Source organism: Typopeltis vanoorti, chromosome 8 (assembly GCF_054136105.1).
Source record: "Typopeltis vanoorti isolate ZY-2024b chromosome 8, IOZ_Tvanoo_1.0, whole genome shotgun sequence".
In the NCBI taxonomy this organism is placed as follows: domain Eukaryota; kingdom Metazoa; phylum Arthropoda; class Arachnida; order Uropygi; family Thelyphonidae; genus Typopeltis; species Typopeltis vanoorti.
Window position 1 is genome coordinate 57,712,765 of NC_143556.1, and position 18,315 is coordinate 57,731,079.

Genomic DNA, 18,315 nt, shown 5'->3' on the forward strand with positions numbered 1-18,315 from the left:
GGGATTACTGTATATTTCATGTTTATTATAATTTGGAAACTCTGCTCCGCAGCCTGGTTGGAGAGTAGATACGCTAGCACTCAGCTAGGCATATAATTTTTAAGTTGGTGAAATAACATGTAGAAAAAAAAGTTGATCTGAAAACTTTTTCAGCTGACCTTCCATTCAAATTATAGCATTTTTACTAATTCCTAGTTTTAATTTCGGTGATAACAGAGCTGTCTGTACTGTATGGCGTCTAATCAATAAATGAAATCCTGCCTATCATGGTGTCATTTATTCACAGTATAATTACATATAATATTCACTCTTTAAATAAAAATATAAGTGCCTCGTGTATGAACTCCAGATGTGAAGACATTCCTGTCACTGTGTAATTAATTACTAATATATATTAAATGTTAATAGCATTAATATAAAATTAAAATTGGTGCATCAATTATAACTCCAGAAATCTTTGTCTGTCTTATAGTTACAGTCCAAAATAATTGAGAATAGTAAGAAATTAAACAACGTACATTTTATAAAATGCAGATTGGTATATACAGAACTGTTATTGATAAGGAAGACATTTTAGGATATTGCAATTAAAAGATTTTTTGTCAGTAATTGTCGTTGCATTTATATCACATACAGTATTACATAAAACTAATGCCATCCATTGATAAGGCTAAAGGAAGTATGAAATGAAGCAAACACATTTAACTGTATGATATCCCCATAATTTCATTCATTTGTTATAAGTTTCATTTATTATTAGTTATCAAGATATAATTATTTCTATAACCATGACAATTATAATTTGAAAAAATATAATCGCAGTTTAATAAGAGTAACTCAAACCACCATTAAAATATATCCTGATGATTGTAGCACTTTCTTATAGCAGTATTCGTATATCTTACTTAATATAATATTAAGATATTAACATTTTAAAATAAATGTATTAACTTTATTATATATATATATAATTCACATTTATCTAATCCTTCATATCAATACCCCTTCTATTTTTCTTAACTTAAAAGAAAATTTTTAATTTGTTTCACTAAATTGGTTTTAGAGAAGAATGTGTACAATTCCAATCTTTCATTTATATCAATTGCACTCTTTTATTATTTAGGTGTGTATGCTCTTAAATTACACAATTATTTGAATAATATATTTTAAATATTATTAATCTTATATAACATTTATCTTCGATATTTATCATATAAATATAGATATAATATTTATCTTCGATATTTATATTTTAAATATTATTAATCTTATATAATATTGATCTTCGATATTCATCATATAAATATAGATACTTATCTTCATATTTATAAATATTTCATTGATAATTTTTTTATAAATATTTATACATATTTCATATAGAAATTATTTAAGATAACATTTACTGTCTATTAGTCTTTCAATCTGATTTTGACACTACTTATTTTATGTGCTGGGTTAATCAACTAGAAAAACTTGCAAATATTGAAGTTGAAGTTTCAATATTTGAAATTCAACGGCAACTGCACACTTTAAAACATTGAACTTCAAGGGTTAATACATGTTAATAATTTAAAACTTGAACTTCAAATACATATTAGTATAGGCAAATTTTACGACTATTTCAACGCTATTTTCAAATATGATTCTTGTAATGCTAACATTTTCTTAAAAGAAAACAAAAAAGCAATATTTATGAAACGTCTTTAATTTGTCTATATTAATACGAATATTATATAGAAAAACTGCTTGAGCGAAGTTTTTTCATCATCACAACAAACATAAGAAAGGGATAGTTGCATGTTGCTTATCTAAAGCCATGTTTAATTTTTGATTTGTTACTTATTGATTTGTTTACTACTGCATACTTAGTTGAGTCACACATTAAGAGTAAGCTACTATGAGTTTGGTGACATTTGAATGGCTCAAATGGTTTAAAACCACTTAGCCATTGAATTCCTGAGATAATGAATGTGCTTATTTACTGCTCTTCTGTGCTGCTTCCTTGTATGTTTCATAGGAATTCTATAGCAGTAAGAATATTCTATGTTTAGTTAGAGAGCATTTTTTTAATTAAAAAAAGCTCACAATCGGTCATCTTGTACAACACGGAAAACGTGCTACAAATATATTCATACTTGAGTGTTTCGTTGTAGCCTAGTTTTCCTTGCAAAATTTAAGTTAATTCACTTTTTGTAGGCATTTTAAAAACATTGTATAAAAAAGCAAAAGAAAAAATAACAATAAAAAGCTGCTATATACAATTCTTAGCATTTAAACAGAAATGTATTCTTCTCTTTGTATATATTAACCGTTAAAATATCCTTATCATAAATCAAAAACTTTTGCGAACTTTTAGAAGTTGTGATAAAGGCCTCTGGATTTATATATTGTGAAAAAAGTCAGATGGAGAACAAATAAACATTTTATTTGTTATCCTGGCAAGATTTTATCCGGGCAACAGTTTCTTCGATATTCTAAGTCAGATATATGAAACGCAATTGAGCTTGGCATTCTTTTCTGAATTCGTTCTTTCAGAGTTCTTCAATATTTAAAAATATCTACTTCTTCCGTAAGTCGGATAACATTTTAGTAGTAAGCAGTAGAATTTATTCAGGTCATTTCTATATGTTCGAACCGAAGGGCGAAAGCAACATTCTTTTCCTGCAAGTAGTTGGAATAAATTCCGAAGATGGTCTCGTATGTGTATTTGGGTTCTCTGTCCGAGAAAAGCTCATTATTAAGACTATTGAACTTGACATCTTGCTTGAAATACACAAAGCATTTCAATATCTGAAACAATCTCGCATTTAAATATGCTAGTTTTTTTTTTCTTTTCTTTTTCAGAAAAGAACTATTTCTATAAAAATCTTCTTGGCAGATTTCTTAGAATTTCGCTTCATAAAAAATTGGAATTTTCTATTATCTACAAATGATCAAAAGTTCTAATAATATTTTCTCATAAATCTAATCCTCTTTTTAACTTATTATAAGTTATGAAATTAAAAATAAAATAAAAATAGATATTAAATTACATTTTATATAAATAATTTTTTAAAAAAATAAAAGATTATAATATTTTCGAAATATACCATAATCTTTATTCTATTGATTTTATTTAATAATTTATTTTCAAAGAGTAATTTATAATATAATATGGTAGATTGAATCAATCGACCGTGAGATGCGGTGATTGATTCATTCAATCCAATACCCTTGGAGGGTAACGGATGGCAATGCTGTAGCCAATGAAGTTCTAACTGAGGCTCCGCTATTGCTGTTACCCTCCTGCCATGATCAGAGCTTTAATAGCTCAATAACACCTTATCCCTACACTGTCCTCTACAGATAACGGGGAAGATGAAAAGCATTCTTGCTTCGCCCCTTTAAGCCAGTCCTTATAAGGACTATAAGGACTAATTTATAATATAATATAATATAATATAATAATATAATATAATATAATATAATATAATATAATATAATATAATATAATATAATATATATAATATAATATATATTATAAGTAGTGATTGCGGTAGAAGGAGAAGATTAATCGACCGTGAGATGCGGTGATTATATAATATATAATATAATATATATTATAAGTATATATTATGTATAATATAGTTCGAGACCTACTCTCTCCCCCTCTGTATGAAATATGCAGAGGTCTGATGGCCGGCAGGCCCCACCCGCAATGAGGACCAGTGGTGGATGAATGGTATTTTAGGGAGATAGGTCTCTGCACTGTGTCCAAGTAAGTTCCCGAAACTCCTTTTTCCTTGTTTTTAGGAGAGTCACCTATAATAAACTAACTTTTTGCTGGTAGACGCTTACTCTTAAGCTGTGTACGGGATTAGCTAGTAGACTCTCAGTCTACAGGATTACTTGGGAAACCCGAAAACCACTATTTTCTCTCAGGCCAAATTATGGACTCCCCATATGATGAGCTCGACTTCAAGCAGCTATTGGCAATCTTCAAACATGTAGGAGGCCAGGAGGCCTGCTGCAAAAGAAATGGCCAGGAAAGGTAGCTATTCACCAAATAGAAGAGGTTGAATCAGAGGACTGCCTGACCTGATATTCACACACTAGAGCAGTGGTCGCCAAAGTGGTCGATATCGATCCCCCCCAGGGGTCGATATAACATTGTTAGGGGTCGATTCGGGCTCAGGGGTCGATAGAAAAATATAAGACATCATTGTACGGGTAATATTTAATTCGGTTAATTTGGATTACCTCCATCCTGAATGACAACGTAATTAAGAGTGAATCGTGGGAACAGTGACATGAATTGGACCTGTAAGAAGGAGCAAGGTCATGAAAATAATTACGGAGGCCAATCATGTAGGCCAAAATGACGTATTTACCAATAAACGGATGTCCGTGGTACATCCTATATACCAATAGGAAGACTATTATTATTATTTTGTTATCTAAATTAAATTTTATATTTTATATATTATTTATCCCTCCTATCAAATATGTAATGTTAATAAGGACGTCAAAAACAAAAACGTATCCCTTTGACGTTAAGCCAATATAATAATATATACTATATTATACATACAAGAAACACTGTAACTATAAAATTAACAATCTAAAACTCACATTAGCATTTTTTTTGCTTGTCCTGTCATAATTACGTAATAGTAAAATAGAGGGGGTCGATAAAAATTCAAGAAACTCTTGAAGGGGTTGACGATCAAAGAAGTTTGGCGACCCCTGCACTAGAGAATAATGACGTACTTCCAAGTAGTCAGTAGGAAGAAGCGAAAGAAGGAGTCTCTAGAACCTGAAATGCTGCCTCAGACCTCAGAGAGAGCAACACCAGTGGATACTACAGCACAAACTGAAAGAATAATAGAGACGGATACAGTAACTCAGTCTAAAGACAGAATTCCACCAGTGATCTTACGATCCAAAGAAAATGGTCATCAATCAGTAAGTTGATGAAAAACAAGAACATTAAATTCAACTTAGCAAAGAATACCGATGAAGGAGTCCGGATTCAGCCTGAAGGTGCATCGGACTACCGCATACTCACCGGACATTTAGATGAATTGAAAGTCCCATATCACACATTTCAACTTAAAAGTGAAAAAAACCTCAAGGTGGTAATCAGAGGTTTGATAGAAACCATACCATCTGAAGAAATAGCCACTGATCTCAAATCGCAAGGATTAACACCAATAAAAATATCACACATATACAGAGTGGATAAGCGGTCCATGCCTCTGGTCTTGGTGGAGATCAGTAAAGATCAACGAGAGATTTATGACCTTAAAACTGTCTGTAACTGGTTATCAAGACTGAACCACTCAGAAGGAAGACATCCGCCGGACGATGCCATCACTGTCAAAAGTATGGTCATGCGCAGAAACTTTGTAGGGCGGAATACAAATGTGTGAAGTGCGGAAATAATCATCCCTCGCACACATGTGCCAAACCAAGAACCACTCCTGCTAAGTGTGCCAACTGTGGCGGCCCACATCCAGCTAATTACAAGGGCTGTTCACTCCACCCATCTAACCTGACAAAGACTAGGGAGGCAGTAACCCCGTCCACTCAGAAGCGAGTCACACACCTTGAATCGGAAATTAAAGTGCGGGCTATTACACCTGATAAATCATATGCCTCTGTAGTTTCCTCATGCAACAAATCGGCAAAAATCACACCAAGCAGCCAAAACTCTGCTGCAATTCTTGCTGCCACTTTGGGAGAAATGCTATCAGCTTTTAGCAAATCAAATCCAAACCAGGCTGACTCAAACAGATTTCTCAAAAATACCCAAGTCATATTCTCGTTGATTAATTCGGCCATCACAATAAATTCTATACAGGTTGCATTCTGGAATGCTAATGGACTCAGCAACAACATTCTAGAACTCCACGAATTTGCTACCCACTACAAAATTGATATCCTGTTAGTTAATGAGACCCATCTGCGGCCCTGTGATAATCCCAAGCTAAGAAATTACTCGTTAATTAGAAATGATAGACCTAATGCCAGAGGTGGAGGTCCTGCAATCTTTATCAAGAAAAACATCCGTTATAATGAGATAAAAAATATTCCTACAACTAATCTGGAAAAAACTGGCATAGAAATTTACACCATTAATGCAGGCAACTTAAAAATATATTCTGTTTATAATCCTCCAGGCAGAACTCTGCTATCCTCTGATCTTTCTCAGCTGCTTGACACTACGGAAGTAACAATAGTAGCAGGTGATCTAAACTCAAAACCTCCCTTATGGAATAGCAGGTGTACCAATTTCAACGGAAAAATCCTTTCAAATTTTGCTAAGCTGAGAAATATTATCATTGCAGGCCCGATTGAACCAACACACTATGCAACACATGGCAGGCTCGATGTATTAGATATAGCCATATTCAAAAACACATCTCATCAATTCCAGCTGTAAGTAGTTAATAACCTCAGTTCAGACCACAACCCAGTACTTCTAAAACTGGGAGAGGATCCGGAACTTATTCCCAGTCAGTCATGGATTCAGTGCCGAATATCTCCACCTGTGAAGAAATTGATGCAGCACTCAACAACCTGGAAAGCAAAATTCAAACTAGCTTAACTGCAGCCTCTTCTATTTCCACTCCAGCTCAAGTAAACCTACTTCTAGAAGAAATCCTTGCTCTAATAAAAAACAAAAATAAAATCAGACATCGCTTTCATAACACGCTATCGCCAAGAGCTGAACAGAGCATCAAACTTACTTCGCTATGCACTAAAAGATCACAGAAATCAACAATGGGAAAGAAAACATTGTTCCCAGAAAACTGAAGATAACTCCTTGTGGAAGTTGGCAAAGGCTATCCGTACGGACCGTTCCAATATCCACTCCATTCACGGAGAAAGAGGTATAGTTTATAGGGACGATGAAAAGGCAGAAGCCCTCGCTGAAGCTCTTCAGTGCAGTCCTAATTATGCGCAGGCGGATTTCGTCTTCATAGAGAAAATTCACCGTCGAGTCCGTACTGCGCTCCAGCAGCCTAACAACTGTGAAAATATCTGTTCTACCTCGCCTAAAGAGGTATACTCAATTATTAGGAAGCTTAACAACAAAAAAGTCCCTAGTCCAGATGAAATTAACAACAAAACAATCAAGACCCTTCCACACAAAGCTGTCATGCATTTGGTAGCAATCATAAATGAAATACTCAGACTAAACTATTTTCCAATCCGATGGAAACAAGCAGATATAATCCTCATTCATAAGCCGGGAAAAGCACCTCAGTTGCCGCAAAGTTACAGACCCATCAGTCTCCTTTCATGCTTGTGAAAAATTGCAGAAAAAATCATCCTCAATCGACTTCAAGATGTGGTGAACAAAAACGATACAATACCGAAACAGTAGTTTGGGTTTCGAACCGGGAACGGTACCACACAACAAGTTCACAGACTGGTCGAATTCATCACTACTGGATTCAATTGGCGACAACATACAGGAGTTGTTTTTCTGGATGTAACAAAAGCCTTTGATAAGGTTTGGCACAAAGGCTTCATCTATAAATTATTTATGGCCAACGTTCCGCTCTACCTTATCAAACTTATCGACTCCTTTCTAAAAAACCGGAAATTTTAGGTCAAGTTGAGAGGACTCAAATCCTCTTTGAAAAGAATCACTGCAGGTGTTCCTCAAGGCTCGTTGCTCTCTCTCCGCTGCTTTTTAACATCTTCGTTGCTGACGCCCCTAACACGACATCAACAACCACAGCTTGCTATGCGGATGACATGGCATTTTTGAGTAGATCTCTCAGGCCGAACTTAGCTACACAGCGTCTACAAACTGCAGCAACAAACCTAGAAAAATGGCTCAGGAAATGGAGAATAGCTGTGAATGCCGACAAATGTACTGCCATTCTCTTCACAAGACGGAAGGCATCCCACTACGGAGAAGTCAAACTTTTCAACACAACTATTCCATGAAAATCCAGCACCAAATATTTAGGAATTCAACTGGACAACCGCCTCAACTTTAACTCTCACATAGACTATGCCTGCATCAAGGCAAACTGCAATTATGCAACTTTACTCTCTTCTCAACCGAAGAAGCTGTGTCGGCACCGAAAACAAATTACGGATCTACAAAACAATCATTAGACCCACATTAAATTATGGATCACCGGCTTGAGGTCACACCTCTCCTGGCAACATCAAAAAGCTGCAGGTCATCCAGAACAAATGTCTCCGTATGATATTCAATGCTTCGTGGTTTGTCAGGAATGCTCTCCTCCACCGAGATGCTGACATTCCTGATATTCACATGCTTCTCCGTGATACTTTCACCAAAGCAGCTAGTCATCCCAATCAACTCATTCGAGAGTCATCTAACTACGATGAAAACGATAGGTGGAAACACAAGCGTCCGAAAGCGACTCTGCTCATCGGTACAGACGCTCCCACACTGCCCTAAAATGGCAATGCTGTAGCCAATGAAGTTTTAACTGAGGCTCGTCTATTGCCGTTACCCAGCCATGACTAGAGCTTTTAGCTCAATAACAGCCCATCCACACAGATTCTCTTCATTCAGATGACGGGATAAAGAGTCAAGGACTCAGTCCATCGCCCAGTTCTTTTTAGAACTTTTAGAACTAATTTATAATGTATCCCTTTCAAGATCTATAACTTGCCCAACTCGGGCTGAGCACGTAGCTCATAAATTTTTCCTTACACAGTAGCCTTATCAGATAGCAGGGATTAAAAGGACATTATGTTTCACCCTTATAGACAGTAACGTTCTGCGTAATTTACAATGTATATAATTTATAATGTACATAATATAGATTCATTATAAAGTGCTTTAAAAACAATTTATCAACTTATGCTGCTAACTTTATTAAAAATAAAGTTAGCAGCATAAATTTTTTTTTTTCAAAGATGAAGAAATGAATACATTTACCGTATAAAAATTGCTGAATCATGGGTGTTTTTCATATACCGTAGGTATAAAATCCTACTCCTGCCGTTATATTTACTCCGTATACAAGTGTTATGTTAGACCTATATATTGTGTTCTAAAGAACTTTTGCTTTTATATGATGTTAATTAGCATATTAATATACTGAAATATTAGTATATGAATAATTATTTTTAATAAATGTATGTGTTTTCTTTCATATAAATCCAATGAAACCTTACTGGAAGTACATAAATAATTTTACCGATCTTCTTCTACTGAAAGACCATAAATGACAGTAAAAAATATCTAGTGTGATTTCTATGCCCACATTATATCAAAAAAAAAAAAAATATATATATATATATATATATATATATATATATATATATATAGTGCAAGAAGTTGTCAGTGACGATAAGTGTAAACTTGATGGTCGTTTTATACGGTTAGTATAGTCCAAAACAAACATTTCGATTCATTATTCATTATTATACAATTCTTAGCATTATAGCCGGTGTAAAAGTCGCCTTCTACGCCGGCATATACGGTATCCAGTTAATATTTAATAAATTTGTTTAAAAAATCAAATTAATAAATTGTTTGCTGTTTAAATAGTTATATCATTTCTACTATTTGACAATGTCCACAGTGCACACTTTCAAATATTAGAAATTATTAAATGCCCAATATAATATAACTCAATAAAACGTTCCATTTCTTCAAATTTGAAAATAATTCACTGAATATTGAATCTATTTAGATCTTGCTTTATATTTATATTTCTAAATTTTACATATGAGTAGCTTTTACTAAATTTCTTTGATTAAAAATATATTATTAAGATCACATTCCATCGTGTAGTATTCGGACAGTTCGCAGGTTCCTCATTCCAGTTGAAGTAAGTTGTTATAAAATATAATATATATATATATATATTCACTTATGATAATGTATTTTATATATAAATTTATAATCATAATTTTATGTTTGGAAATCAGAGCTAGAATACAAACACACACATTAAAAAAAAAAAAAAGAAAAAATGATTCTCTCTCTCTCTTTTTTTTTTTTTTTTTGCAAATTTACCGGGAGATGGATCTAATTATAATTATCGTTAAAAGCCATTAGTTTGCTTAAATAATCAGATCCAAAGTCCCGAAACTTTAAGTGTTACAGATCGTAAATATACACAACATTAAAATAACAGTTAGTGAGTGAGTGAGGAAAGGTCACGTGCAAGGAAAAAAAAATCTTTGTAGCTTCCCTAGCAAATAAAACAGCTATTTGCTTCTCCATTCTCTTTACCTTAATGTCTTTTACAGGAGCAGGAAAAAATCATGATATTCTGCATGAGATAAAAGGTTGTTCCATGCTGTATGCTTCTCATCTCTCAAGATACTTTAGGAAACTCGATAATAGTTTTTTTTTTTTTTTTCCCTTCCTGCTAATGACATACTCGGATGATATCTCTGCCACATTAGTCTTGTTTCTCTCAGCCAGAACTTCGATTACGAGACATGCGACAAGCCAGGAAACTCAATTTTCAGCCGATTTCGTCAGCATCCTCGAGTTCAGTGAGAGGGGGAAAGACATTATCCTGGAACTCCCCGATTACATTACCCGATGGTTTGTAATTTGCCACTACAATAATTTTGCCGCATCTTGTTCGAGCTTTACCAATGCCAAATTCGGTACTGCTCCTCCACACCAACTGAGTGAAGTGTCCTAGAAGTAATTAAATAGATGGCAATTATTAACATTCAACGTAAACAGATAGCATTTCGCTTAACTAATAAACACCTAATTTCATCGAATCTATCTATCTTTAAATGCACGTTAATTTAAGAATATAAATTACTAGAAATAAAACTAAAATATTTTATTAATGTAACGAATTCAAATTAATAAAAATAAATAAATAAATTTTAATGGGTGTAATAAATTTTAGAGTTATGCTTCTTCTAGTATGTCGAATCAAGTATAAAAATAAACTCCAGTGTAATACTCTTTGTTTTCATCCACTTCATCAGATACGGAGAATATCTGCATTTCTTTTATTGATCCATAACTAAAACTGATCGCAACTAGTAAGGTATTGAGCAATATAATTATATAGAATTTCCAACAGAAATGATCGCGTAGTATGTTTTTATTTGATTAAATTGGCAGAAACGTTTTAACTTTATTTCTTCAATTTCAGGGACTACTGTCTTCTCATGTTCTACAACAGTTTGCAGTTCTGATGAGATATTTTTTCGTAATAGGCATAACGATTGTGTCCACTTAGACTAAGTGGACACAATCTAAGTATTAGACATTTTATACATTGTTTATGATACTCATGCATGTGATTTCAGTATTGGTCTTAAATCAGACTTTTCTTGCGGAATTGGAAATATTTTCTATAAATTATATGTTTAACTTTTATGTTACTTAAAATTTTTATCTTCTTTTTTTCTATTTCTTATTTTCTTTAAAATATCTTAAATATTTCATCACATCTTTTTTTGTTACTATTAATTGCCATATTAAGTTTATAGTAAAAGCAATGGCTTTCTTTTTACCCCTTGTGGTGGCCGGGATAAGAATAGCTCCACTGCAGCCCATGCATGTCGTACGAGCCGACTAAAATGGGTACCCAGGGAGGGTAATTGGATGGCAATGCTCTAGCCAATGAAGTTTTAACAGAGACTCGGCTATTGCTGTTACCCTCCTGCCATGATCAGAGTCTATGGCTCTATATTACTCCATCCATACATTTTCTTCTACAGATAACGAGGAATATGAAAAGCATTCTTGCTTCACCCATCTAGCCCCTCCCACAAAAAAAAAGTTTTCTTTTTAGGAACTTTCGTTGTGATTTTTATTTTTCATATGTATTTAGAAGTTGGTTCGTGAGCTTGTATGTTTGCTTTTGTTTCCCTTGCGTTTAGCACTGTAATAGTTTCTTTCTGCTAGACATAGTTCTCTCCTGGGATGGTGTCTTTTTTAATTTTTACGAGTTTTACATTGTAAGGAGTGATCTTTACATTTCCCCCCAGCTAAATGCAGTTATCTATTTCCTCGGTATTGATTTCTTGTAGGTAGTAATCTTGTTTCCATTTTTAATTCTGTCGGATTTTTATAGCTATTAGTGAATGCCAATCATTATTATAGAATGCCTTATCAGCATACGAGTTGATAAGGCATTCTATAACGAAATAATCGACTGTTGGAAAAAGACAAATCATCGATGGTCTGCGTTACCGAATACGTCAACGCTTCGGGACTGATGAGGTAACCAATCACTGAGTGATCCGCATAAAGCCATAGATCACTGATGACGGTCAGTTCCTCACTCTTTCTCTGTGATTGCAGATTCCTATTTGTCCAGAGTAAAATAGGGATGGTGTTATCTCCAGATTAGTGATACATCCGGCACTCAAGATGTTCATTTCGGCTTATTTGCTGTAATGGAAGGTTTCTCATCATTTAATAGCATACGAGTCTGCTCATAAGACATTCCATGGATGTGTGTTTGGTTTTAGAAATATCCTTGGTTTTCTCTGGACTCAGAGAGAATGTTATAACGTAATGATCTTCGATCTTTACGTTATAAAGATGTTATAATAAAATTCTTTATAACGTAATATAACGTTATATTACGTTATAAAGAATTTTGATGTTGATGTGGTCTATGTATGTGCTTACAAAATTCTTTTTCATCGTACTTTCTAACAATATAATTTCTTGGCATCTTTAATTTATATTATTATTATTATTATTATTATTATTATTATTATTATTATTATTATTATTATTATTATTATTATGTAACACCTCCAGGGAGTCCAAAGACTCATCGAGGGAGGGCACAGTTGTCTCCACCACTCAAATCCACTCACTACAACGATCCGACTGCAACTACACCAAGGCCATCTACCATCCTCCACCACAACTAGTATTTTCACAGACAATCAAAAACATCCATGCCCACCGCAGGATTCGAACCCTTAGCCATTTGGCTGGAGAGCGGATACTAACCACTCGGCCAACCAGGCCGGCTAGTTAAAAAAATACTCAAGTTAAAAAAAAAATTCATCTTTTTCTTAGTTCATGCAGTGACTGGCATTAGGTTGTAGTTAGTATGTCAGGTATGACTCTATTAGACGAGGACATGTCGTGTATGTTGACAGGGGTCTCGAATTTGTACAACTTTCCCTTTTGAACTGCAAAGCTTAAAGTCTGTTTTAATTTCTTCGTCTCCTTTCTTGTTTTGAATTTCAGTGACGCACAAACACACACATATACACACACAAATTACTGGAAAGAGAATGACATATCTCTTTATAAATGATATGTTTATAAAAAGTGTTTTATTCATATATGGCAAAAAAAGAATAAACAGATATTTAAATATTCCCTGTATTATTTCAGTAGAAGAGTTCTTCAACATAATATAGATGCTTTTATGCTTGCAAGCTTTCCAAAATTGTTTGGAGACTTCATAAGTAGGGTGATGTTCTTGTCGTGATATTACAAGAACGTCGAGCTTACACGGTGCAGTAGTTTCATTCGCTTCGATGAACTTTATGACATCCTTCACATTTCCAGGAGAATTGCTGCACTCCCATCTGTCGTTGCTAAATTGCCTGATAATTCAGCCTCGAATAAACTCGGAATTCTCCTAAGCTCCAATCGCAGCCTTACTGAAATATTCGATTTGTTACATAAAGAAGACTAAATCTTCCTAATCGATGACATGTAGATTTCTCACTTTATTGTGAGGAGGAGGGAGTTGTGGTTTACTCACCACAGATTATAATAATGATAGAAGCTATAGGGCAAGCTTCACACGTGTCATACTAGAAATTTCAGTGATAGGTATGATCACCCGAATGTCTTCGGTCCGGATGGGAGTGTGTGCGTGTGTAATGTTTGGCCTGGAGTCCTTTACTGCTTTCCACAGTTCAATAAAATCGGATTGTGGTTAACATTTTAATTGGCTATATCATTTGTTATCGCAGTGGCTGTTAACTTTTATCTGCATATCTCGTTTAGCAAATGCAGCTCCACTAAAGATTTAACCGTAAATTAAATAAAATAGCCTCTTATGTTTCTTTGAGCTTATATAATATAGTATTATAGTTGAGCCATGTTATATATGCTATAGCACAACTATAATTGCTACGATATATATTATATATATATATATAGTATTTGGCCGAGTGGTTAGCGTATTCGCTCTCCAGCTAAACTGCTGCGGGTTCGAATCCCGCGTGGGAGTGGATGTTTGTGATTGTCTGTGAAAATACTAGTGGTGGATGGTGGAGATAGAGAGTTGTAGCGTAGATACCCTCCCTCGATGAGTCTTTGGACTTCCTGGATGTGTCAAGTAATAATATATATTCTCTAGGTACAGAAAAATCTATGAATTTATGAATTTATTTCTAAGATGCGCAGAACAGACATGTTTTCTTGTACCGATTGAGCGTCATTATATTACAAAGGTAATTCGAAATCGAGTTTTTCTGAGCGATGCTAAACTACACAAAATAAATTGGATAAGGATTTGTCAAGTTCATACCTGACTTATGGGAACATAATACATGATATTTAATAAATAACATAAAACGAATTAACTTGTGTATATATTTAAATGAGCATACATTTTTCGCCCTAGTATCAAGGGCGCCTTCAAGTATGACTTCTAAATTAAAATCCAAGAACAGAAACCGGTATGTTCAACAGAATGGCAAGCGTGAATTGCACATATATGATGAAAAGCGCCATGGTCTAATTATATTAAGGTTATAGTAGAATTAATTTTAACAAGATTAAAAATAATTTTTAATGGGTGGTTCCCAGCCACGAAAGATTATTATAAACCTACAGTACATTTTATGTCGTGGGTGGGCTAAGGATTATTTTTGCTATTTTTATCAATTTTATTATTATTTTTTTATAATTTATTATTATTATTTATTTTTGCATAGTTCGTAACCCTACTGTAGAGAAGACTGAAGATAAAACTTTTTCAAGCCATTTCAGGCTTGAATAAATAAAAAAAAATAATTAAATGAATAAAAGGAAAAACAAAATAATTTAATATATATATAATTAAATTTAAGTTAATTCTGGAATTTGTCAAGAAGAACTACTTCCCATAAGAGGAATAATTTTAAGTCGCTGTAGATTCGGTCTACAGCGACTTAAAATTAGATCTCACAACTCTCTTTGTATAAACGATGCAAGAGATTATTACTTTTATGGAGAAGCTTAATTTTCTTCCAAAGAACTCGGTATTTTGTGGTGATAGAATGCTCCTAAAGTCCCGATTACTCTAGCTCTTAACGTGGAACTTAACGTAGCCTAAATGCTCATCAAAATGCGCAGCTGCAGATCTACCTGTTTGGCCAATATACGATAATCCACACCGGCAAGGAATTTGATCCCCAGGGTGGTCTAAAGGCAGATGTTTATCTTTAATTTTTCTAGGCTCAGCTAAAGATAAACGTCTGCCTTCAGGCCACCCTGGAGTATATTACATTCCTGTATGGATTATCGTATATTGGCCAAACAGGTAGATCCGCAGCCGCACATCGTGATGAGCATTTAAGCTACGTTAAGTTCCACGTTAAGAGTTAGAGTAATCGGGACTTGCAAAGCATGCTTTCACCACCAGACATGGTGATAAAAGCATGCTCTGCAAGTTCTTTGAAAGAAAAGTTAAGGTTATTCATAAAAGTAATGATCTTTTGGAACGTTTATACAAAAAGAGTTGTGAGACCTTGCTACATCGACCTAATCTATATAGATACGATGGACTTAAATTATTCCTCTTATGGGAAATAGTTCTTCGCAAATTCCGCAATTAACTTAAATTTAATTATATATATATACATTTACTATATATTTTTTTAATTTCTTTATTTAATTATTTTATTTCTTTATTTAAATCTTATTAACATTAATTTTACTAGAACCTTAATATAATTAGACCATGAAGCTCTACATCATGTACATCAGTTCACGCGTGCCAACTGGTGAACACCAGATTTTCCATTCTTATTGTTTTAATTTGACAGTCATACTGAAGATGCCCTTGATCCTGGTTTATGTGAAAAGTTTATACTAATTAAAATATGTACCTAAGGTAAATCCATTTTATGTTATTTATTAATTATAGTTTAATATAATGTCGTAATGCAATTTATACTGTGATATTATTCAAAATGGAAGAAACATTATACAAGAAGTAAGATATAATATTTTTTTCATTTATCGACAGTATTTTCAAACAGCTGTATACAGCCTATGGACTTAGAAGTAAACAATTATAAAAACACCATAAACTGCTAAAGAAATAAGAGCTTTAATAAATTTTATATATAACTTTATTGTAAATATTGTATTTGTTATAGTGGAATACTACTTTATAAAATAATTTTGATTTTCAGGGGAAAAAAATAAATCGGACACCATACACCTACAATTATAAATTACCTGATCGCACATGTAATAAGGACGGCTCCTGGTAAAAGTTATACAACTTAATTTCATCATACCAGTACTTCGTGACTTGCTCTCCTGTTTAAAATAGAATGACATTAGAATAAGAACACATTTTGGATGAGGTTAGATAAGGATAAATATTTATTCAAAAGAGATAAATACACTAACCAAATTACTATAGCACAGCTATGATTGTTACAATAAACTACAAAAGCGTGTAAAAATGTTGAACCGTACAACTAAAACAGCACACTCTATGCTATGATTTTTGATGCCGTTTGCTAGGGTTCGGGTTCTTAATGTCTCTACCTCTTTTAGGTATTTACGGAAGTGATGTGTGCCGGAGCAAAAAACAAATCTTGCAGTATTCGAACTCATCTTTGTTTCTTTAATTTATGAAGATGCTGCTGCTATTCCACAATATCCATCGGCATACAAAATTATAGGCATTCATATCTAGAACATGCAATATCATACCACATCACAGATGGTTATAATTAATTAATGCCAGTCAGTCAACATAGTAAAGACTCAAAATATTATATCTACATCTCTTGCTACATTGTAGCAAGTGACATTGACATGTGTGGAAGCAACAGTTTACCGCCCTGATTAATCATGATTAACATATCCGCTCTTCAAGAACAGATTGCGGTTCGAATCCGCTGTAAGTATGAATATTTGTGACTGTCTTTAGGTAAGAGATGAATTTCGTCGACATATATATACGCACTGATATAATTTCATCAGTGTATGATGCAGATATATATATATATATATATATATATACAACTCTTGGGTTATTTATTTAACTGTGTTTAAGAGAAACCTATATCTAATGTTCGAGTTTATAACAAACTCATCTCATTAGTCTGCATTTCTCTTAATAGCCGAAACTAGGAAGTAATCCTTATCTTAACAAAGGCAAGAAAAATAAATGCCATAATACTTTGGCAATATAAAAGAGTATTGACAGGAACATGAAAATTTGAAATGGGTCGTCGCAAAGCATTTTGTATCCCATATCCTTATTTTACGTTCTTTTCAAGGCTACTGTGGGTTGCGTCTTCTCCAAATAAATACTGAAATGATTCTTTTAAACTCGTCTAAATTCAGCTGTTCTGATGACCTTGAAACATTGGCATAAAACCAACCCTTGAATTATAATAACGAGCTTGAAAGGTCAATTGAGTTTTCCATTAGCTTTTCAAGGATATTGTCTCCATTTCCCGTGAAACATCTCTTGTTACTTAAGTGCCACGTTTCTAGCTTGAAGCTTCTCCACTTGGTTCTTCAATTCTAATTAATTTCACACCACACATTCTGGGATATCTATTATTTAACCTCGTGTTAATTAGATAGGTTAGGAGTATGGCAGTGTCACATTATATAATCCTTCACAAATGTCTTTTAATTTCCTTAGAACACATTTTTATTAACACTAAATCTCCTCCCCCCCCCCTTAAGACCTCATAAATTTCTCTAAGTAGGATATGTTACATCGATGGAATAATAAAAACTAAACTAAACATCTTATCACTGAATTTTTTTCTTTATTCCAATTTAACATGTTTAAGTAAAATTAAAGAATTTACCAATTAATTATATATCTAAACAATATTAAAGTATTTAATGCTTTTATAAGCAATTAATTAATAATGTTTACTCATTTCCAGAAACAATAATTTAGTAATAATTTTGGTCTTGTTAGAATCAAATAAATCAAGTTGGTCATTATTTACGGTTATTTGGTGTAAATTTCATTCCTGATATTTCATCCTTAACACTAATAACACTGATGGAATTTTGTAGAGTAATTCCTTATTGAAATATTTTCTCCATATTCCGAATAAAACTGAATAATTTTGGACTGGATAGAAAAATTTGACCATGTGATATAGTAA

General features: G+C 33.4%; 1 protein-coding gene across 1 annotated transcript in view; it reads right to left on the reverse strand.

Annotated features, from left to right (window-relative positions):
* Positions 1-10,460: 10,460 nt before the first annotated feature.
* The window catches only part of LOC150104018 (Golgi-associated plant pathogenesis-related protein 1-like), a 40,428-nt gene continuing 32,573 nt past the window's right edge, over positions 10,461-18,315 (reverse strand). The window contains exons 4-5 of the mRNA XM_090396383.1: positions 16,403-16,486; positions 10,461-10,642 (exon numbers count right to left, since the gene is read on the reverse strand). Coding sequence (XP_090252509.1) covers positions 10,461-10,642; positions 16,403-16,486 — 266 coding nt within the window. The remainder of the gene's footprint in view (positions 10,643-16,402; positions 16,487-18,315) is intronic.